This window comes from Diabrotica virgifera, chromosome 6 (genome assembly GCF_917563875.1).
Source record: "Diabrotica virgifera virgifera chromosome 6, PGI_DIABVI_V3a".
Classification (NCBI taxonomy): domain Eukaryota; kingdom Metazoa; phylum Arthropoda; class Insecta; order Coleoptera; family Chrysomelidae; genus Diabrotica; species Diabrotica virgifera.
The window spans coordinates 25823345-25846595 of NC_065448.1; the positions used below are offsets into that span (position 1 = coordinate 25823345).

At 32.2% G+C, this 23251-nt stretch overlaps 3 protein-coding genes and 1 non-coding gene across 4 annotated transcripts in view; 2 read left to right on the plus strand and 2 right to left on the minus strand.

Annotated features, from left to right (window-relative positions):
- The window catches only part of LOC114327004 (programmed cell death protein 2-like), a 157942-nt gene that overhangs the window by 43293 nt on the left and 91398 nt on the right, over positions 1-23251 (plus strand). The window lies entirely within an intron of this gene.
- On the minus strand, positions 634-16391 carry LOC114327002 (histone-lysine N-methyltransferase, H3 lysine-79 specific-like). Its single transcript, XM_050654868.1, has one exon. The coding sequence runs from the start codon at positions 16389-16391 to the stop codon at positions 13653-13655; it is 2739 nt and encodes a 912-aa protein (XP_050510825.1). The 3' UTR covers positions 634-13652.
- LOC114327005 (mitochondrial folate transporter/carrier) lies at positions 16547-23007 on the minus strand. Its single transcript, XM_028275505.2, has 2 exons — positions 22669-23007; positions 16547-17359 (listed from the first exon to the last, which is right to left on the minus strand). Exons 1-2 carry the CDS (start codon positions 22892-22894, stop codon positions 16659-16661), a joined length of 927 nt encoding a protein of 308 aa, XP_028131306.1. The 5' UTR covers positions 22895-23007; the 3' UTR covers positions 16547-16658.
- On the plus strand, positions 23086-23157 carry Trnad-guc (transfer RNA aspartic acid (anticodon GUC)). The gene has a single exon. It is a non-coding gene; the product is annotated as a tRNA-Asp (tRNA).

Sequence of the window (23251 nt, forward strand, 5' to 3'; positions counted from 1 at the left end):
GCTAACCTGAGAGCATGGTATAGAAAGACCTCAACACAACTATTCCGTGTAGCCACCAACAGAATCATCATAGCCAGAATAATCGCCAACGTTCGGAACGGACAGGCACCCTAAGAAGAACAAGAAAGTATCATCGGGCTGGGCTCATTTCTATCATTTGCTTGCTTTAAAAGGGTAGGTCATGAATATTTCAAAAATTTGGCTATTTTAGCGGTTTTTTCGATTTCATTCTGCGAAAAATGCACCAATAAGATTCTATAACAAAAACTTGTTTGTTTTTTGATTCTCCACAAAAGTCCCGTTTACAGTACATTGCTATTGACTTACTATTACGTTAAGATTTTTCACTGCAAAACGAAAAATCACGATTTTTTTAGATTTTCAATACAGAATTCGGGGAAAAGCTAATTTGTGTACTCATTTTGGTTTTTTATGTTCTATGAAACATTTTGTAAAAGATAGTAAAGGTGTTTTTATTTTTAAATCAGTTAAATGTTAAATCAAGATTTACGGTGGACTAGAAAATCATGGAGTTTAAACACAGATTTTTTACTTACATAAAAAGGATAGGAGAAACTGGTTACATGCGGCCCAGAATTCGGAAAATAACACAACTATTATATACAATAAGTATTTGTTAAATCTGTAATTTATTTCTTTAAATATTTTTTATCACATCCACATATATCAATAAATTCATTTACCTAATGTATGTGTAAACGCAATAAATAAAAAAGATTTGAGCCAATAAAGGTAAAAAGAAAACTTAAAAAAGTCCGTTAAAATCAATCAATCAAATCAATAAAGCCAACTTTGAAACAAACAAAAAAACATTTTTTGCACTCTATTTTTAAACATAACAAGCAAGCCACGCTTATAATACATTTATTAGTTGAAAACTAAAACGATCATTATTATTAACAACATTATTTCTAAATCAGAAACTATGTTCTTTTTTCTACTAATTCCATTCTACGAGATCAATACGAAGGTATATTGTCGCAGAACTATTGAACTGAGTCAATCCAGAGTTACAGAAATACTCACGAACATCTGTATCGGTAAATTTTATTAATTTAGTTAATCAATAATAAGTGTGAGAATGTGAAAAGCAATAAAATAAACCATATACGGAGTTTCCAAAGTAATCTAAAATACTGTGAGCGATTCTTTATTCAATTTTAGAACAAATTTTTTTTATATATGTAGTTTGTTATTTTTTTTATAAATAACTGACTGTTACGGCCCTGTAATATATCAGAATTCGGCCCTGTGGCATATTTACTTACCACAAAAAATTCGAGTTTCGTTAAATGTCTTGAATCTAAATTTTTATTACCTCATAAATCAGAATCTTTCGCATACTTTAAGAAATATTGTTATATGTATATCACTTCAGTGCGAGTTCAACCATGTACCTACACTTGGTATTTTATCTAGTCACTTCAGTGCGAGTTCAACCATGTACCTACACTTGATATTTTATCTAATAGTCACGAAGGTGTTAAATAAAACTCAGTTCCAAATACTTTTGAAGTAATTGAGTAAATATAGAATGCTGTGATTTTGACATTAATTCATAAAACTAACAAAAGCTCTTGATGTTTATTGAAAAGTTTTATAAAATAAATTGTATTAATAACTAAAGTTGGCAGTTGTTTTGTGTTTTTAAAAGCTCTAGAGCTTACCATAATTTATTAAGGCCAAATTCGGACAGGGGTAGTTCAAGAAAAAAAACATATCCTTGCCCTTGCGTTTTGACACCTCCAAAGTTAGTATTGGTATTATCAGCACAAAGGCAAACTACTTTTGAATCAATAGAGTACTTTTTAATCGGTGGCGCCCAAAATCCCGACAGCCAAAATCCCGACGGCCAAAACACCGACACGCCAGAATCCCGACACACCAGAATCCCGACAGGCCAAAATCCCGACAGGCCAAAATCCCGACATGCAACAATCCTCGCATAAGCACAAATCCCGACCACTACATTTTGAATATTTATTGTTTCCTTTTCAAATGCAATACCAAATCACATTATAGAGTATTGAAATTGAAAAATTAATTACTTGCTAACATGTAAGTACGGTTACTAATTATTATGTTGTTGTATACCTCATATTTTTGCATTAGATACTTTTTATTCACACTGTATAAAGCTATTTTTTTGCACTAGATACTTTTTATTCACATTGTATAATCTAATTTAAAATATTGTTTTTCGATACATAAATCATAATTCATAAATTTTCCATTGAAAACAATAAACAAAATATTCCTTATTTAAAGTATCGAAATATTATCGTTCTAGAATAAGGTTTTTTCCTATTTTTCATTATATTTCCTGTTTATGAAAACTTGCTATTGTGGTTAAAGTAAATATTCTAGAACGAAAGTAATAAACAACTACTTCCTAAAGAAGTGGAAGATTTGAGCTTCTGGGCTGTTCCATAAAAACTAAATTTTCGTTGTAAACAATTCAGTTAGAGACTTACTCGCGTTGTAGTGTGCACTACAAGGTGCAAATAAAACACAGAAGTTTTTATTGATGTTTTATTAAACAACAAAAAAGTCTCAATTCAGTTTACGGACCTTTCATAAAAGGTGCCCTGGTGACAGCAAAACACGCCTATCAGTCATTCCAAGCAGGAATACAACAATGTATTTTAAAAGAAAAAATCATTAAACACTTCATTTTATAATATAAAAGCTATATTTACTGAAATGGAAGGTTGTAAGTGACATGATAATATCTATTATATGAAAGTAAACTTGAATTCAGGATTTGATTATACATAATTATATTACTGGACTATACAGGGTGTTTCATTAATAATTGTCCATATAGTAACTGGAGAAACCTTATCACAAAATAGGAAAATTTAACCTAAAACACTTAAAATAAAATGTGGTTCCTTACTGACTTACAGGGTGTTTTGTCTAAAAATTTAAAAACTATTTTTGCTCAGCATTTTAAAACTATTCGACGTATCCTTTTCATACTTGGCAGAAAGTGCGACTACTAGACACTATACTAAATTATGATAAACAAACGTTTCTAGCTACTACCAGAGGCGTACGACAGGGGATGGTGAATGGTTGACCCTTCTCAAATTGTACGCCACTGGAGGAATTACTATTTTAGTGCCAATTTTATATTCTACAATACTTTCTACTTAAATGATATACTCTTCATTGGTAACGATAAAGTCATTAGTTTTCGAGATATTTGAAGTTAAATATGAAATGGCACAGTTATTTTGATTAATTTATGATATGATTCATATGATTAAAATATAAAAATTATTTGTACCCAGTATGTACTTTAAAACTATTTGGCGTATCCTTCTCATACTTGGCAGAAAGTGTAGGTACTGTACACCCTACTAAATTAAGATAAATAAACGTTTCTAGCTACTACCAGAGGCGTACGACAGGAGATAGTGGCTGGTTGACCCTTCCCAAATTCTACGCCACTGACGAAATTGTTATTTTAGTGTAATTTTCGTAACGATTCTCTTCATTCGGAACGATAAAATGATTAATTTTCGAGATATGTGAAATTAAAAATGAAGCGATACAATACACTGATCAAAATAACCGTGTCATTTCATTTTTAACTTTAAATATCTCGAAAACTAATGACTTTATCGTTACGAATGAAGAGTATATTATTTTCATGGAAAGTATTGGAGAATCCAAAAATTGAACTAAAATATCAATTTCGCCAGTGGCGTAGAATTTGGAAAGGGTTAACCATTCACTTTCCCCGCCGTACGCCTCTGGTAATAGACATAAACGTTTGTTTAACATAATTTAGTAGCTTGTACAGTACCTATACTTCCTGCCAAGTATGAAAAGGATAGGTTGAATAGTTGTAAAATGCTGAGCAAAAATAGTTTTTAAATTTTTAGATAAAACACCCTGTAACTCAGTAAGGAACCACATTTTATTTAAGTGTTTTAGGTTAAATCTTCGTATTTTGTGCTAAGGTTTCTCCAGTTACTATATGGACAATTATTAATGAAACACCCTGTATATTGGCAAAAAAAAAATAATTTAATTCATATACCCATGTTAGAAATTTTATTTAGAAAATTAGTTCATATTAAATGGTAAATACTTTTGTTTAGTAACAAAAAATAAAAAACAGATGGCCATAAACAAAAAACCAGAAATAAATGTAATTATATGTTAAAAAGGAACTTATCAAACCTGTCGGGATTCTGGCGTGTCGGGATTTTGGCTGTCGGGAGTTTGGGGTAGACCCCATTTTAATACATTTTAAAACATGTTCTACATTTTAAAACATGTTTCACCCGGAAGTTCATCAAAAAATAAAAGTTTCACGTTGACACCTTCATTTTGCTTAAAATAACGAACACATACCGGAGTCAGTTTGATTTCGTTTCTGTTTGAACTATCAATTGTAACCGTAATAAAATTTGCTTCTTTGAGATCTTCGAGTAATTTGTTAAATATGTTTTTTTAAATATTTTTTTAGCAAAGAAAAAATCAATCCGGATATGTCTTTCAAATCCGGACCGTCCGGACATATGGTAACCCTAATAGAGCTGGTTTTTAATGAAAAAGAGCGAATTACCGTTTTAATGATGCTGGGCTACGACGCCGACGCTAGAACAATATAATTATACTTTCCCAAACCATTATCCTATACATAAGGAGACATACACAAAGTTGTAAAGCGCTTTGAGGAAACTGGACGAGTAAGAGATGGCATTCGAGCAGGTAGACCTGCACAAATAAAGAGGCAGAGCTACACAAATACATGATGTAGGTCATTCTTCAGTCATGCGTGTATTACATAAGAATTCATTTAAACCCTACACAATTCAGTTGTTGCAAGAATTAAGTGAAGATGACTACGCCCAGCTTAGTGAGGTAATGATGAATCAAATTGTAACTGACGAAAACTTCGTTTAAGAAGATATGTTTTTCAGACGAAGCGATATTTACACTGTGTGGGAATGTAAATCGAAAAAATTTGAGGTGTTGGAGTGAGGTAAACCCACACTGGATATCTGAAAATCATACTCAAAGACCCCAAAAACTGAATGTATGGTCGGGTATAGTGGGTATGGGTACTCAGTTAATTGGGCCGTTTTTTAGAAGGAAATTTAATAAACGATAATTATGAAATGCTAGTGGAGTCACTGATGGTTTTCACCTTCGATTTCGTTGAACCTCCATCGATTTTCATGAAAATTGGTGAGTAGTTAGAGGATACCTCAAGCAACAAAGGTGACATGATGCGAACTTGCGCTTTTACTTTGGGGTGGAAGCCACCCCTTCTCGGGGGTGAAAATTATTTTATCAAAAATAATGCCATAAATCGATATAAAGACAAATTCTAAGCAAAATTTGTTATATAAAGTTATTAACATAAATCAACACTTTTTGAGTTATTAAAGACCAAAGATTTTATTTTTTCTTAAAGAAATGCATGTTTTAAATCGGTTTTTCACGTATAACTCAAAAACTGTAAGCTTTTACAAAAAGTTATTATTACCAAAATTGAAGATAATAAAAAATTGAATACACTCCTTACTTAAAGAACTAAACTAATGTTAAGTCAAAGTGAGTTATGGGTAAGAATGTAAATTTTTTTCGACGAGTACTCAAATCTAAGTATTCAAGCTTAAATAACGGGAAAACGATGCATTTTATAAAATATACCTGTAAATCGCTTGTCAAAGCACTTCGGATTACCTATCAATTGAGCTTCAGAATAAGTCAATAGCATTAAAATTAAGCAAGTTATGATGAAAATAAGAGAACCCTTTCGAATTTTTTAGGAAAAAGTGAAAAATAAAACATACGCCATTTCCACAAAAATTAAAATTCATAGTAATCGTTACAATCATTTCTTTATATTAGCATAACTAATGATTTCAACAATTTTGACCGGTTTAGTATGAACATTTTTGAAAAAAGGTGTAATTTAAAAAAATCAGAATTTTTAAAATGACCGTAATTTTCATTTTCTTCTGATAATAACTCCAAAAATACTTAATATTCGTAAAAAATGATATATAACCAAATTTTAGTTTTTTCTATATCAAATATTTTACCTTTTTTATTATTTCTGTAGCGTAAAAAATAACCGAGATTTAAAGCTTAAACTTTGCTGCGAGAACAATGTAACCGGGGCCATTTAACCTTTTATTTTTAAAAAATTAAGGGGTTTAAAAGATTAAATTCAACGTCGTTTAATTGCCCTTGGAATTAACTTTCAAATAGTTTTTAGGTGAATTTGATATCCTAAAAATTAACGGATATTAAAAAAACAATAATATTTATTGGAAAAAATTTTAAAAGATAAATTTTGAAAAAATTTTGGAGCATAAATTTTAATGCTATCAACTTGTTCGAGGACTTATTTGATAGATATTTCAAAGTACTTTGCCAAATGTTTAATAAGTTTATGTTATAAAATGAATTGAATACTTAGATTTGGGTACTCGCCGAAAAAAATATACATTCAATTACCTATAACTCACTTTCAGTTACCACTAAAACGTTTTTTAGTAAGAGGTTTATTTCATTTTTTATTAGCTTCAATTTTGGTAATAACTTTTTTTATAAAAACTTATAGTTTTTGAGTTATTTATGAAGAATCGGTTAAAAATATGCATTTTTCTCACGAAAAATTAAAATCTTTGATATTTAATAACTCAAAAAGTTGTGATTTATTTTAATAACTTTATATAACAAATTTTGCTTAGAATTTGTCTCTCTATCGAATTATGGGATTATTTTTAATAAAATAATTTTCACCCTCGAGAAGGGGTGGCACCCACCCCCAGGGTAAAAGCGCAAGTTGGCACCATGTCACCTTTGTTCCTTGGGGTATTCTCTAAGTACTCACCAATTTTCATGCAAATCGATGGAGGTTCAACGTAATCGGAGGTAATAGCTCATATCCACCTTCAGTGACTGCACTATGCTGCTTATAAATTAAATTGTACCTGCCCTGAAAACAAGTTTGGACCAAATTTTAATAGGGTTTCAGCAAGACTAAGCTGTAGCTCATTTTGGTGTAAATGTTATTTAGATCAGACATTTCGCGAACGACAGATTGATAGATTAGGTAGTATTGAATGGCCTCCTCGTTCGCCCGATTTGAATCCTAGTCCTAGAAATTTAGTTGCATATACAGTAGAGCCCCGATTATCCGTGCTCCTCGGGACCGGACGTTGGCACGGATAATTGAAAAGCACGGATAATCCGAACATTTATTTCTTATTGTAATACATTTGTACGTATATGCATACATATAGCCCTACCATAAAAAGACAACAGAAAAAATAAATCTTTCATTATGAGTCTCCCTCTCCACGTATAGAGTTTCCGTCGAGTGATTTACAGTGACGCTATTTTGATAAAACCTCAAAAATGCGATTTAAGTAATAGAAAATCATAGCACGGATAATCCGCAGCCCGGATAATCCGCACACGGATAATCGGGGTTCTACTGTAGTTTGAATCAACCTCCGTGACCAGATAAAATACCAAGTTTCCAATATTTAAAAAACCAAAGTGACAAATGGTATCAGAAAAACGGTATATCTTAAAAATCATTTTAACAAAGAATGAACAGTCGTTGATGGTGTAAAATGGCTTTAGTAGAAAAAATCGTAAATAAAACAATTTAAACATAACTGAAATAATATATGAAAATAAAAATATAAAACTGGTTAGTATTACAAATTTTGCAAGATTCACTCTCACTCGACAATGTTCAAGGAGTGTGAATTTAGTTCCATGACATCTCGTAACGCGAGAGTTCGTAACCGGACAAATGGTAACGGACAATTCGTAACGGCGACACTTCGTAACTATACATATTCGTAACGGTACATTTCGAAACGCCAACATTTAATTCTTTTTGGCAAATTAAGTACAGTAAAACCTCGATATAACGGACCCCTATTTAACGGACTTCGTTTATAACGGACAAAAAATCCATGCTTTACCCGTCCCGTACCAAAATACATTGCATACCATTGTCTTTTACAAAGAATTTATCTGTCCGTTTCATATTACAGTTCTAATAAGGCATGGTTCATATTAGGTATTTTCAAAAACTGTTTTTTTAAGAATTTGTATCTGCAGTAAGAAAATTTCAACAGAAGAGACTGGAAATACCGACGGATGAGGTGAAATGTTTATTGATTTTAGAAACCGCTCCTGCTAATTCCTCTACGTACCTCTAAGAGGTACCTTAGTCCATTCTTTAACGGTAAAATATTGCAAAACCTCTAAATTTTAAAGAACCGCTTGAATTGACATGAAATTTGGCATACACATAGCTAATAAGTCAAAGAAAAAAAGTGATATTGTGCCGATATGTGCTTTTGCCCTGGGGGTGGTTTTCACCCCCTCTTGGGGGGTGAAAAAATATTCGTCCAAAGAACGTCAGGAAATGGATAAACTGGCTAATTTTAAGTAAATTTTGTTCTATAGAATTTTTTCACTAAGTCAATACTTTTCGAGTTATTTGGCAGTGAATATGTTCATTTTTTCAACAAAATAACCACGCTTTTAGACGGTTTTTCGCAAACAACTCAAATAGTAAGTATTTTGTCGAAAAAACATTCTTAGCAAAAATATAGCCTGTAAAAAATTTAAAAAAATGGTGTATATATCATGTCTCTACACCTAGTAGAAGCAGAATTATAGCTACTGAAAAATAGGTTCATATTCGTCAAATTCCAAATGGAATACTTTAACGTGAAATAACCAAAAATGAAGCACATTTCGGGGAAAACTCATTACAACTTATTTATTTAAAGTGTTTAAAAAAAGCCTCATTTTTGTTTTATAAAAAAAAATTCTAGCATAAAAATTAAACAAGTTACGCTCAAAATAATGTTAGTCCCTTTTGGTTTTGGTAAAAAAATCGAGAAAATCACCCCCTAATTAGTATCTTAAATGAACTTAATCGTTACGACTTCACAAGTTTCTTGACTCGTGTATATATTGTTTATATGATCTGTAAGTTTCATCGGTTCAAAGTCCTTATTATTGAAAGGGCTGTAGTTAAAAGGGGTTGAACGAGTCACTGATCACGAATGTATGCAAATTTAGAAACACCAAATTTCAATCAGTTTTTGTCTAACAGAAAAACAAAAAAATACATGATATTCAGAAAAGCAAATCTGACTTTATTTGTTTTTCGAGATTTTTGGTATCTCTAACAATTTTCAAGTTATTTTGAAAAAAAGCATATTTTTCAAAATTTAAATTTTTAAAAATTTTACTTTGAAACCAATTTTTTTCAAAAATAAGCACTTTGAATCGATGAAACTTACAGATCATATAAACACAACATAAGTAAAATAATTTGTGGAGCGGTAACGATTAATTTCATGTAAGTTGCTAATTAGGGGTTGGTCTTCCCGATTTTTTTTTTGCAAAAACAAAATGGACCAACTTTATTTTGAGCGTAACTTGCTTAAATTTAATGCTAGAAACTTTTTGTAAAAACAGAAATTAAGATTTTTTTTAAATACTTTAAAAAAGTTATAATGGGTTTTTCCCAAAAAGTGCTTAATTTTTTGGATATTTCACGTCGAAATATTCTATTTGAAATTTGGTGAATATGAATCTATTTTTCATTGGCTATAACTCTGGTTCTACGAGATCCAGAGACCTAACGTGTACACCATTTTTTTTACTTTTTTATAGGCTATATTTTTGCTAAAAACATTTTTTTCGACAGAATTTTTACTTTTTGAGTTATTTGCGAAAAACCGTCTAAAAATGTGGTTATTTTGTTGAAAAATGAACATATTCACTCGCAAATAACTCGAAAAGTGTTGACTTAGCGAAAAAGCTCTATAGAACAAAAGTTACTTAAAATTAGTCAGTTTACCCATTTCCGGACTTATTTTGGACATATATTTTTTCACCCGCAAGAGGGAGTGAAAGTCACCCCCAGGACAAAAGCACACATCGGTACAATATCACTTTTTTTCTTTGACATGTAAGCTATACGTATGCCAAATTTCATGTCAATCCAAGCGGTTCTTTAAAATTTAGAAAGAATGGACTACCTTTAGTTGTATGTTTTTGCCAAAAAATACAATCTCGCTTATTCACTCCATGGATTAGGGAATAGTTTTGGCCACCAAATGAATATATCTGAGGAAGATGTTTTATAACAACCAGCGTGCAGCGTCCAGAAGTAGATGAAGGTGACCATGGGTAGGTATAGCATGCATACTGGCTGAAAGTGACGTAGCAGAATACTAAAAATGAGGATGGAAGTGAATATAGCGAAGACAAAAAACCCTGCCAAAAATGAAGTTATTACAGGTAAGATCGCATCTCGACGATCTAATAATATTTATTGATTATTCTCAGATAGCTAAGTTCAAAACTTCCGAATTGCAAACAAAACTTGATTCCTTTTTCAAAACAGGATTACCGTAAGCAAGTGCGTCGATATGTTTTTGATTTATTTTGAACCTATTTTTATATAACGGACACCCCGTCCCCCTATTAGTCCGTTTTATCGAGGTTTTACTGTACTATTGAATTTATACAACTGGAAATAGTTACCGCATATGATTATCTTGGAAGTATAATTACCAATGATGGAAAAATAGACCTCGAAGTAACAAACAGAACAAAAAAAAATCGAACAAACTGTACTACGCACTAGAACCAGTTCTGAGGAAAAAAGAATTGTCCCAAGAAACAAAAATGAAAATATATAGTACGATTGTGATACCGACGATACTATAAAATATACGAGTGAAAATTGAGCTTTTCAGAAAAAGCATAATAGTAGGATAAACGTAATGGAGACGATACATCTACGAATTATAGTCGGAAAGACCAAATGGGATAGAATAAGAAATGAGCAATAAGAGGGGCTAGCCAAACAGGAACCAATGATGAACAAAATAATAAAGAGACAATCAAACTGGTATGGACATCTGATGAGAGTGAAACCAGTAGACTAACGAGAAAAATTCACGAAACAAGAAATATCACAAAAAAGAAAAAGGCAGACCAGCGAAAAAATGGTTACATAAAATAATAATAGTAGATGCGGGAAAGATCAAACAGAAAACGCTTGAAGAAATGAAAATAATGGCACAAGACAGAAAAGAATGGAAGGGATGGGTGAATATGAAGCTAAACTAAACCCAAATCCGAGACCTGAAAGGGAAGGAAGGGGAGAAAGAAAGAAAGAATTTATACAAAAATGTATTTTGCATACATTCGTATACTAAAAGTAATGGTACTTTTTTTAAGACCACTTATGACCACTAAAGAGTTTTTCTTTAAATTTTTTATCTTGAATTATCTCTTCAAGGAGTAAAACTAAGTGTGAAAAATAATGAAACAAATAAAAACAGTTTACTAATGTATTTACTATAATAATTAATACAATTTACATTACTAGTAGACCAGGGCGGATTTGTGAAAAAACGTCTATTTTTGGATGTGCGAGGTGGCATTCGGATTTTTGCAGATAAAGTTAGGTGACAACTTCAACAATAATAATTGACATATGCTCCTTCTCAAATAGGCCCGGAACATTAATAAAAAAATTAAAATATTTAAAAATTTTTAAAAACATCGATTTTTTCTACTTTCTTTGCTTAGAACTTCAAAACGATTCATTTTGGAACAAAGTCGTAGCGAAATAAAATAAAGATAAATTGAGTTTTGTATGATAAAAGACTGGTTAACAATGTCTTAAATTATTACCCTTTCTGCAAAATAGCAATAAATACAAAATAAGGGGGCAAAACAGACTGTTTTTATTCAATGTTTTTCAACCACTTTGGTTGTACTTAGAACTTTCGTAATTCGCTTAGAAAATTCTTACAACATACTTAAATCGTTTATAAAATTTCATTAAAATCGACCTGATAGATTTTGCAGAATAATTTTGCAATCTAAACTTTTTTAAAAAAGTTCAAATTTTTTAAAAACTTTCTGAACAAAAAGTATACATTTAGAAGTTTGCTAATTTTTTTAAATATAAAGAGGTTTTCTATCTATCTAATACACTTTACAGAATTAAAATCGCATTATTTAAGCGGCCTCAGCTCGGTTTTAAAGTTATAAACAATTTTTTGGCTTATAAACAAATACAGTGAGGACGTTTGAGTTGGCATAAATTCATTTTCTCAAGGATAGGCGTCTCTGGAGATAAATCCCGAAACAGGTTGATTTTTATTTTTAAATTCTAATTTTTTGGTATATACATCATACTAGTGACGTCATCCATCTGGGGGTGATGACGTAATCGATGATTTTTTTAAATGAGAATAGGTGCCGTGTGATAGTTCAATCGAAAGGCTATTCAATTTTGTATTCACTAATATAAACATAACATAATTATTTATACAGGGTTTGAATTAAAATTTTTTTTAATTAAATTAATTCCAATATTTAGATTACGTCATCACACCCAGAAAAATGACGTCACTAGTAGGTATGATATTTATGCCAAAAAATTATAATTTAAAAACAAAAATCGATCTGTTTCGGGATTTATCTCCAGAGTCGCCCATTCTCAAGAAAATGAATTTATTCCAACTCAAACGTCCTCACTGTATTTGTTTATAAGCCAAAACATTGTTTATAACTTTAAAACAGTGCTGAGGCCGCTTAAATAATTCGATTTTAATTATATAAAGTGTATTAGATAGGTAGAGAACCTCTTTATATGTAAAAAAATTAGCAAACTTCTAAATAATCTACGTTTTGTTCAGAAAGTTTTTAAAAAATTTGATCTTAAAAAAAATAAGATAGCAAAATTATTATGCAAAATCTATTATGTCGATTTTAATGAAATTTGGTGGACGGTTTAGGTATGTTGTAAGAATTTTCTAAGCGAATTATGAAGGTTCTAAGTGCAACCAAAGTGGTTGAAAAAACATTGAATAAAAACAGTCGTTTTGCCCCCTTATTTTCTATTTATTGCTATTTGGCAGAAAGGGTAATAATTTAAGACATTTTAAACCAGTCGTATATTATACAGAATTCAATTATCTTTATTTTCTTTTCGTACTACTTTGTTCCAAAAGGAATCGTTTTAAAGTTATAAGCAATGAAAATAGAAAAAAATCGATATTTTTCGAAATTTTTAAATATTTAAAATTTTTTATTAATGTTCCGGGCATATTTGATAAGGAGCATAAGTCAATTATAGTTATTGAAGTTGTCACCTAACTTTATCTGCAAAAATCCGAATGCCACCTCTCACATCCACCTCAAAACAGATCCGCCCAGGTCTATAGATTATATTTATTTTAATACATAATTTTAAAAATTTATTTCTCCCCGAAATATGAACTGTGTCAAGAATGTTTATCCAGATGCTGGTTCGTTAAATTGATAAACGTAATTTCGATTGTAACAGTAATAAAAGTTAGTAACCACGTTAACAAAAATAAACAGAATAATTCAATTGTACCGTTACGAATATGTATAGTTACGAACTGTCGCCGTTACCATTTGTGGCGTTACGAACTGCCGCGTTACGAGATATCACGTCACAGTGAATTTCACCCTAATACATGGGAGAGGTATTTACACATGGAACTAGCTGCACTCGGACTAACCTGAAGTGAGTTCTGGTCAATGTTATCTACATCGAATTGTCACCTCGGACGTGGTTGTAATTGAGTAGCAAACTTTGATTGAGCGTACATATACGCCAACCCTTCTAATCTTTCTACGGGAGGCGGTCTGGACATGTAAACCTGTTGCTGAGGAGTTTCTGAGTCTTGGGCAGTGGAAAGTAAAGAAGCATGATCAGCAGTCGGTACTTTAAAGTTTGCTCTATTTACGGGCGGAGATAACTTTGTATTCGTACGAGATCTTGTCGCTTGCTGTCGTGTTCTACTAGAGATAACGTTATTGTGGTTTGTAGTGTTGTTTTGATATTTTATTGTTTGTAATTTGGAATGAGGCATTTGTGTTTGATATCCAGGCGCTAATACTGGAGTGTTTCGAGGTGTATCCTTAATATCTTCGTTAAGAACTGAAGTAATAATGCTTTCTAAACTAATGTCAAAGTTCGTTATGGGCAGATTTTGTTTAATTACAGATACATTAACATCAGTCTCAATCTTGACGTTATTATGACATATTTGGCGATTTTGACCAGATGAAGAAGCAGAAATACTATTATACGTTACACGGTTTTTGTCATTTCTTTTACTGTATCTACGAGAGTTATTTTTAATGTCAGGTACTGTAGTATTCATGTCGTATGTTGAAATAATTTCATTTTTTCGTCTCTTTTGAACAAAATTCGCGGAGTTTTGGTCGTGCTTCGATGTGCTTGATATCTCCGTGTAAATTTTTGAATGATTTACATAATTACTGCAAGGTTGAGCTTGTGCTTTTGTTTCATTCAAATTCAGATTAAAGACATCTTTTTCTAACTGTACAACATTGCTTTGAAGTTTTTTTCGTCGTTCAAATGCTGCACATATTTCCCTCAGAACGTTATCTTTAAAAACCTCTGATGATGTATCAACATCGGATAAAAGCTTGACACCAAGTTCCGCTTGTCTCTGACGCATCAACTCTTTTTGTTTGCTTTCTAACTTCGCCACTTGGTTTTCTAATCTCTTGGCTTTTGATTGTAGCTTCTTATGCTTCTTGACTACTTCTTTGGCTTCAGCTGAGATTTCGGCAGGAGTATTACCATTTAATCCCATTTCTTTCTTCCTCACATTGATTAATTTGACACCTTCATTCTTAAGCACGGTCACTTGTTTTTCTAGTTGTGTCGCACGATTTTCTAAATGCTTTTTTTTCTTTCTTTCACCTTCAATTTGAGAAAGTATAAAGTTTTTATATGTTTTACTTTTCATTTGATTAATCATGTCCATGTATTGCACTTTAAAGTTAACTAAGAGAACTTGAAGTTCATAAGGAGTTTGTTGGTCTGGTATACTGATCTCTTCATGAACGATTAAACCAGTATTTCGGGAAGTCAGTTTGTGGTTAAAACAACCAGGTGCAGGACTATCATCAAACTTTGACACTATACTTACTGTTTCATTATGAAGAAAGTCCAAATCATTAATTGGTTCTTCTTTAATTTTGTGCTTCTCTTCAATCTTTTCAACTTTGGTATTTGGAGATATTTTGTACTGCGGTTTCCTTAATTGATGCTTATTCTTTGGAGCACGACTTTCTGGTCTCTTCTTTCTAATAGATTTGTAGTTAGTACGAGACCTTTTTGGTTTTTGGCTAAAACGACTGCTCCAGTCCGTTGAATCCGAGTCTGTAGTATAATCTGAAGAATTTCTGAGAAAATACGTTCTAGCCCTGGTTCCTCTAGAGCTGGTGGTAGAATTCGAATTGTTGTCTTCTTCGTTGTTTCTTAACGAAGCCTGTTTTAATTTTTGAAAATACGATTCCAATTTTGTACGATCTATTGTATGTAGAAAGTAAGAAAAAGGCCTTCCAGTCCAGGAAACAGATCCTTTTAAAGGCGGCATTTCATTCACGTGCATAATTGTACCAATATCACTTAGGTTTCTGTCCGATATCCGAAAATTTAACGCACAAAAATTTTTCGAAGAAACTATTTTTACTCCATCTCTTAGATCAGCGAATCTTTCTTTTAACTGATGATCAAGAGCTGGTCCGAAGGCAAAGTTATTAACAAATACTATACTAGATTGGCTAATATTCTCTCTATATTCTTCTGCCAAGAAATCTCCTTTGATAAGTTTATACTCGCCATATTTCTTTCCATACCATCGCATCCATGTACGAAAATTCTTGCTCATGCTTTCAGCATATAAACTAGGCACATCTGCACATTCAATTCCGATACATAACTTGCATGACGTGGCTGCAGCCATTTGAAGAACTACTTGTCCTACACCAGAGCCCAGATCAATAAAAACATCATCAGACGATATTTTAATGTGATCGATCATCTGACATACCAGGTCATATGATGTTTCACCATATACCTCTGGTGAAAATGGTTCGTATTGGTTCAACCTTTCTGGAGCAGTAACTGAAGAATTATATGTTTGCAGTAAGATATGTTTTAAAAGACCTCGAGATGGACTTTTTGCCGTTCGGTGAGAAGGTAATGAAGTTCCTTTCTCTAAAGCAACTACGCTATCTATAGCTTTGTTGTACCGATCGCACAATGATTTCATGCTTTCATAGCTCTTCGTGTCATAGTTGCAGAGTATGTTATTCTCTAAAGGTAACTTTAATACAGGTAGATCTTCACAAACCCAGCGGATTGTATCAACAATTTCTGTAGCTCGATCATGCTTATCATTTCCACGTCCGTAAATTAATGGCCAAGTGTAACATACTGGTTCGGCCCCAACAGGAGAATGTAATTTTAATTCCATTATTTAAATCAGATTTTTTTTATAAATTGCAGAGGAAAATGAGACAGAATTTGTTTTTTTTTGGCTAAAAATAAACATGCAAGTGTTGGTCGTGGTTTGAACTGTCAGAAAAATGTTATGGATCCAAATCTAATCAATATACATAAAAATAGGAAAACAGTATTATAATATTTATAATAGTATTATAGATCTACAAAAAAAATGTGTACATATATTTAAAAATCTACTTTGTCAATGACAACTGCTACACTGTTCAAGCACTATTTTTCAAATATTGCTTTCCTTTAACAACATATATGAAACATTCTCATAAGTAACAAAAGTTATCATAGTAGCAGGTATCACCCTCAATAAATTTGTACCCAAACCTTTATAAAATCCTTTCCAGCCTTCATACAGCCACGTTTGTTTGATACAGTCTAGTGCTCCTGCATAACTGTAGTGCTGATTCTGTAATCTTGCTCGTATAACTTGGTAAGGGTATGTAGTAGCTGCTGCTATTAGCTTAGAAGTTGCTGCAAATGTTAAATATTCAATAGTACCTAACTTTGTACTTAGTGGCAGTGAACTATAGGAACAATACTCTTTCTTTAATTCTTCGTATACCATAAATTGCACAGCACCATGGGAGACCCCGAATATACCCGGCACAAGTCCCTTGTAGTATCCTCTGAAACCTTCTTTTTGGTAAATTTTCACCAAAGCATCAACCATACCATCATACTTCTTGTGGCCGGCATATTGGAGACATAATCTGGTTTTGACTACCCAAACAGGATTGGTTAAGAGTAATGTCATAAACCCTGACTGGGAAGCCACTAAAAGGTGTGTACCTGCACTTAACTTGGTATCTACGTTACCTTCTTTCAACCAGTTTTTCATAGAATCATAAAAGAAAAAATACAAGCCCCAAGATGCTCCGGCTCCCCATACATTCGGTGTCACTCCTTGATACAATCCTCTGATACCTAGAAAAAATGTTAAAATTAGCAAAAGATAATTAAAAAAGATGATTTTGTTATAAAACCTAAATATATTTAACCTATTTTGAGAAGAGCTCATTAATCTAGAAGACAAATAGTCATAAATTGTCATACCAACAGTTTACAGATAGATAGAAACGCTTGCCTAAGCCTGAAGAGATTTTATTTTCCTATCTACTGAATTTCTACATGATCGCCTAAGTGCGTATTCAGAGGAGTTTCTTGGCAAATATCAAAGTGGTTTTAGGTCTGGTCAATCAAGAATGGACCAGATTTTTGTGCTGAGATATTTACCGAGACATTGCCGAGAATTCTACACTTCCAAAAAACTAATAAGGCTGGTAGGGGCTACAAGCTACAATGCATAAGCTTTTTGCGAAGTAGGAACGATTGCAAGCGTTTGGAACACACATCAGATAGCGAAAAAGAGATGCGCTGGCGTGCCTCCATTTCAACATAGTCCTGGAACAGGCTGTTATAGACGCTATTATAATATATAAAATATTTTTAATAAATCCTCACAAATTATGGCCTATGCAGATGATCTATACTTAATTGCTTGTACAACAGGCAAACTAGAAGAAATGTACATTACTTTCTCAAATGCCTCAAAAAAGCCTACCAAGAAATAAAGAAAAAACCAAAGCGATGGCATCAACACCCAAAAAATATATGTAGTTAGAAATCTGTCCCCAATTCACTGTTAATAACTCATAACTCTAAAGGTAGAGTCCAAAGTGCTAGACGAATTGATATACTTCTACTACTACTAGTCAACAGAGAAAAAATTCTAGCAAAAAGTACTATTTTGGGCTGTGTAACACATGAATGAAGGAAGTTGAAAAGAATATTCGGTGGCATCTATGAAAATGATATTTGGAGAAGGAGATATAACTATGAGGATACTACAAAAACAAACAGATATCTCATGGTAAAGGCTTAATATTTCTCATAAAAATAGGATGACTAAGATGGGCAGGGCAACTATCGAAATCACAGTCTAATATCCCTCCTAAACGAATCCCTATGCAAACATAGCAAAAGTGTGCATTTTTGACAATTTTGTTAATAACTAAAAACCACCATCGGCACCATCTCATTCACTGTAGGAAAAGTATATATTCTTATCCTAGAGACATATAAATAGGTACTAAGTAAAAAACTTTTCAAAACCCCAAAGTACCTATTAGGCTACCTTTTTCATATTTTCCCAAGTTATACCAATTCATCAGCTGATTTTGGAATCATTGAATAATTGATTTTTATTTTCATTGGCCTATAAAGAATATGTATTGCCTAAATGTTTTAACTATGAGACGAGGGAACCGGTAATTGTTAATATCTATGGTATTATTAATAAACATTCAAACCAACTGTTGATTTGAACAATACCTGGTTTATCAATAATCTAGCTTCCAATAATCAATTTCACAATTATTATTCCATTGATTTGTAAATAGATCAGATGAACTTTCCTTCTTTAGTAATTGGATAAATGGGCACAAGTTTATTTTCTTCTGTCTTTCCGTGTTTTGTCTTCTTCTTTCCGTATATATAAAATTGATACTCGAATCTAACATGTGCGCAGGTCAAATATGAGCACTAACAGGACTATTTTCAATAGCAAGGAAATGTGTCAAGAACAGCTAAACTACGAGTATACAAAACAGTTAATCTGACTGACAGTGTAACGTGTATGTCAGAGAAACGTGTATTGTGAACCAAGAAGAAAAGAAAATAGATATATGATATGGAAAAGAAGGTGCTCACAAAAATCTTCGTACAGTCAATAGACTGTAGAGAATATTTGGAGAAGACGAACAAATAAAGAAATAATGGGGATGTATGGAAAACCAATAATTACAGCAAAAATACGAGCCCAAAAGCTAGACTGCTTGGTTACATTATACGAAAGTCAGAGAACCAAAATATTAATGAAGGAGGGAGTAAAGGTGAAAAAGAAGAGGATGTCCAAGGAAGAATGGTTGGAAACAGTAAACCAAGAATTGTCAGAAATAGGTATGAGAGATTGGAGAGAGAAAAAGCAAGGGAGCGGAAGAGGTGGAGGGAAATAACCAAGATTTTGGGAGTCCGGGGTTTACCAAGGACTGTAGTGCTGTTGTATATAATACTACTGAATGATTGCAGTTAGGTCGTCTGAATAATTGTTTATTCGAGTCCCATTAATTGTCCCAAAAGTTACATCAATTCATTTTCTAATCATTTAATAATTGATTTTGATTATCCTATAGAATGCCTAAATCTTTAACTGTGTTATGAGGGAATAGGTAATTGTTATGGAATATCTATGGTATCATTAATAAACATAATGTCTGACTGGTATATTATTTGACAAATAATGACATGACTTCAAAGTCAGTTAAATATGATATATTTCCCTAGAGCGTTATTTTTTAAAATAACACAGGGCCTAGGACCTAGTGTATCAAATTTAAATAACTAGTTAAATACTGTCAAGTTGACAAATAACAACCTAAGTAAAACTATGGTTACCACAATTACGTTACAACTATTGCTGGTAAATGTACTTATTTGAAAACTAATTAAGAGTAAAGGCGAAAATATTTTACAGCTATCCCTACTTTTTCTGTCTTAACACAGCAAATTATGTGTAGTAAAATTCTCACTGGTATGGATATGTAAACATTACTTGACAATGTCACGATTAACTTTAAAGAGATGGCTTTTGAATGTTCTTGGGTAACTGTTACTTGCTTAAATTATTAATTCAGTTAATTAATATTCTAATTTTTTCACTATGTATTCAGTGATTGTAATAATTTATATACTGTACAACAAAAACTAGTACTCAATCGAGAAAAGAAGAAAAGTGATAAAGTGATTTTTTAATAATATGTTGTTACTATGGAATGCTTACAATTTTGACCATCTTTAACAACAAAATACTTGAATCACAAAATCTTGCCTGCAAAGGTAAAATAGTATATGTGAAAAAAGTGAGTTTTGAGATAAATGACTTTTTGTTCTTTTACTGTGCCGTTTTGTCATTTATAAAGTTCTTCTTCTTCTACAGCACTACAGCCCAAATTGAGCCTTGGCCTCCTTTATTTTTGCCTCCACCCTTGCTTGTCCGTGGCTGCTCTTCTCCATACACAGACTCCTAAAAGGGCTTGTGAGTCACTGTTTACTGTGTCTTCTCAGCACTTTCTTGGCTTTCCAACCGGTCTCTTTCCCTGCATTCTAGCATCCAGTGCTCCTTTTTGGTAGCCTATTTTCTCTCATTCTTATCACATATCCGGCCCATTGCAATCATTGTATTCTAATGAAGTCTGACAGGGGTGTTTCCTTATAAAGTTGATAAAGCTCGTTGTTGTATCGGCTTCTGAAGATTCCGTTTTCCCTCACAGGTCCTAGTATTCTCCTCAGTACTTTCCTTTGGATGTTTCTTTCAGGACCCAGGCTTCATTGCCATAGCATGCTATTGGTCGAATTAAGGTTTTATAGATTCTCACTTTGTATTTCGGTGAATGTTATCGGTTTGTTATAAAGTTAGACAAATGAAATTTCGAATGTGAGAAAAGTATGTTATTATAATAATTATTACAACCGCAAATAGATGTAGTGTTTTCAAATGTACTGGTAAAGTGACATATACTGTTTTACCATTTTTCCAGTATACCATACCTAAAGAGTATATAAAAGACTTTATATGTATATACCGTAAAATAGTATATGAAATGTTATACTATTTTACCCTTGGAATTGGGACATCGTTTTTATGAAATATGTTACCTATAACAGCATATACCACATATATCCTGTTTTACCAGTAGTTTCAAAAAATAAATATAACATAATACCAGGGATAAGCAGTGTATGACTATGTATACTATTCAGCATTTGTAGAGTTTGCCGAATATACTGTTTTACCATAGCAGAGACGTAAGTACAAGTACTCATATACTGTTTTACCAGTGTCACATTTTGAAAAGTAAATGAGATAGAAATAAACTAAAAATTGCATAAGAAAGAGAGGAAAAAATAACCTAGTTTCGGCAGCAAATTCAAAAATCGTTTTTTTCACATACATATACTATTTTACCTTTGCAGGCAAGAAATATATCCTGGTGTATTCTCTGCTTAGATCTTCCATAAATAATAAACAATAAATAACTTTTTATTAAGTTCACGTCTTAAATCAATTATTTATCAAATACACTATCAATGTTATTTAATCAACAACTCAAAATATTCCCAATTCCATGTCAAATATTTAAAATTGTTACTGTCTTGTCATTATATTCTATTCGACTCAGTGCGTTGTATGACAAAGATAGCGAATGATCGATTTGGAAAATATCACCACGAACATGGTGTCCATTTTTTCATATCCCGAAAAAACTAATAAATATTTTAAAAAAATTTAAACGCAGACTGAAAGACTAAATTATTATCGAGGGCCGAAAGTCCCTTAGAATAAATTAATTAAAAAGTTTCTTTTGAATGAGATATTTGAAATTTCAAATCACACTACATTTTCTCTTAGTTTTTCACCAATGTAACTTATTAAAATAAACATTATAGAAGTTTTCAGGGACTTTCGGCCCCCAGTAAGAATGTAATCTTTCATTCTGCATTTAAATTTTTCAAAAGTACTTAAGTATTAGTTTTCTCAGGATTCGAAAAAAATGAATCCTATTTAAATAGCATTGGAGCCGAAACTATGTACTGATCCCCTTAATTCAAAATTCATTCAAATTTTTTGTATATAAAGAATATTTAGTCGGACATTAAAAGTTGAAGGCACCATGGGTATTATGGATAATATCGCTTTCAGTCAACGTATATCCCGAGGGCCTTTGGCCCGAGGGATACACACCATTGACCTCAAGCGTTATTATCCTTATAATACTGTTGGTACCTTAATAACTATTCAGTAACCACCAACTGTTGATTTGAACAATACCTGGTTTATTTCACACTTTCAATAATCAATTTAACAATTACTCCATTGATTTGTAAATAGATCAGATGAACTTTCTTTCTTTAGTAATTGGATAAATGGGCACAAGGTTATTTTCTTCTAAATTAGGTTATATAAACAATCTTAATAAAAAAAATTTTGCTGGTGTTGAGGCTTGCTTAAAGTTGGCTTATCTTTCGATTATCGTTTTCTTTCCGTGTTTCCGTAAATATAAAATTTACAATCAATTCAGCATGTGAGGCTATCACAGCTGATAACGGCATAACCGCCAAGCGCCAAAAGATGGTTCCGTTGCACATTTTTACAATAAACAATTTCTGGTACTCACCTTCTTGTCTAAAGATAGTCAAAAAAGCATTCGCAATTCCTTTATATTTGGGCGTAGATTGTAGTCTCCCATCATTCACTGCAAATCTTATTTTAATCACGTCTAATGGGTGTAAGACCAGGGTTGAAGTTATGCCACCCGATAATCCAGCTACTAAATGTTCATATTTGACCTGACTAAGCAAACTTACACTCTCCTGTGTTGTTTTTTTGGTAACTAATGTCATGATTTTCTCCTTACATTATTCTGTAGTGTGTAGCAGTTATGTAAAATAGATTATCCATCTAGGATATTTATTTCACAATAATTTTTTGATCTTGTGGTATTTTAGGTTATGTTTTGTCAAAAGTAGGGAAATCAATAAACTATGTCGTGGCACGTCATTTGTATATAAAGTTTTATATCGAGTAAATGTAGTCCTCGGTAGTATAGTGGTCAGTATCCCCGCCTGTCACGCGGGAGACCGGGGTTCGATTCCCCGCCGGGGAGGACTTTTTTTTATTTTTTAATGATGATTTGGATTTTTTTATAAATAAACAAATTATTTTTATTAAATTATTTTGGCCATATCGAAACTCCAGAT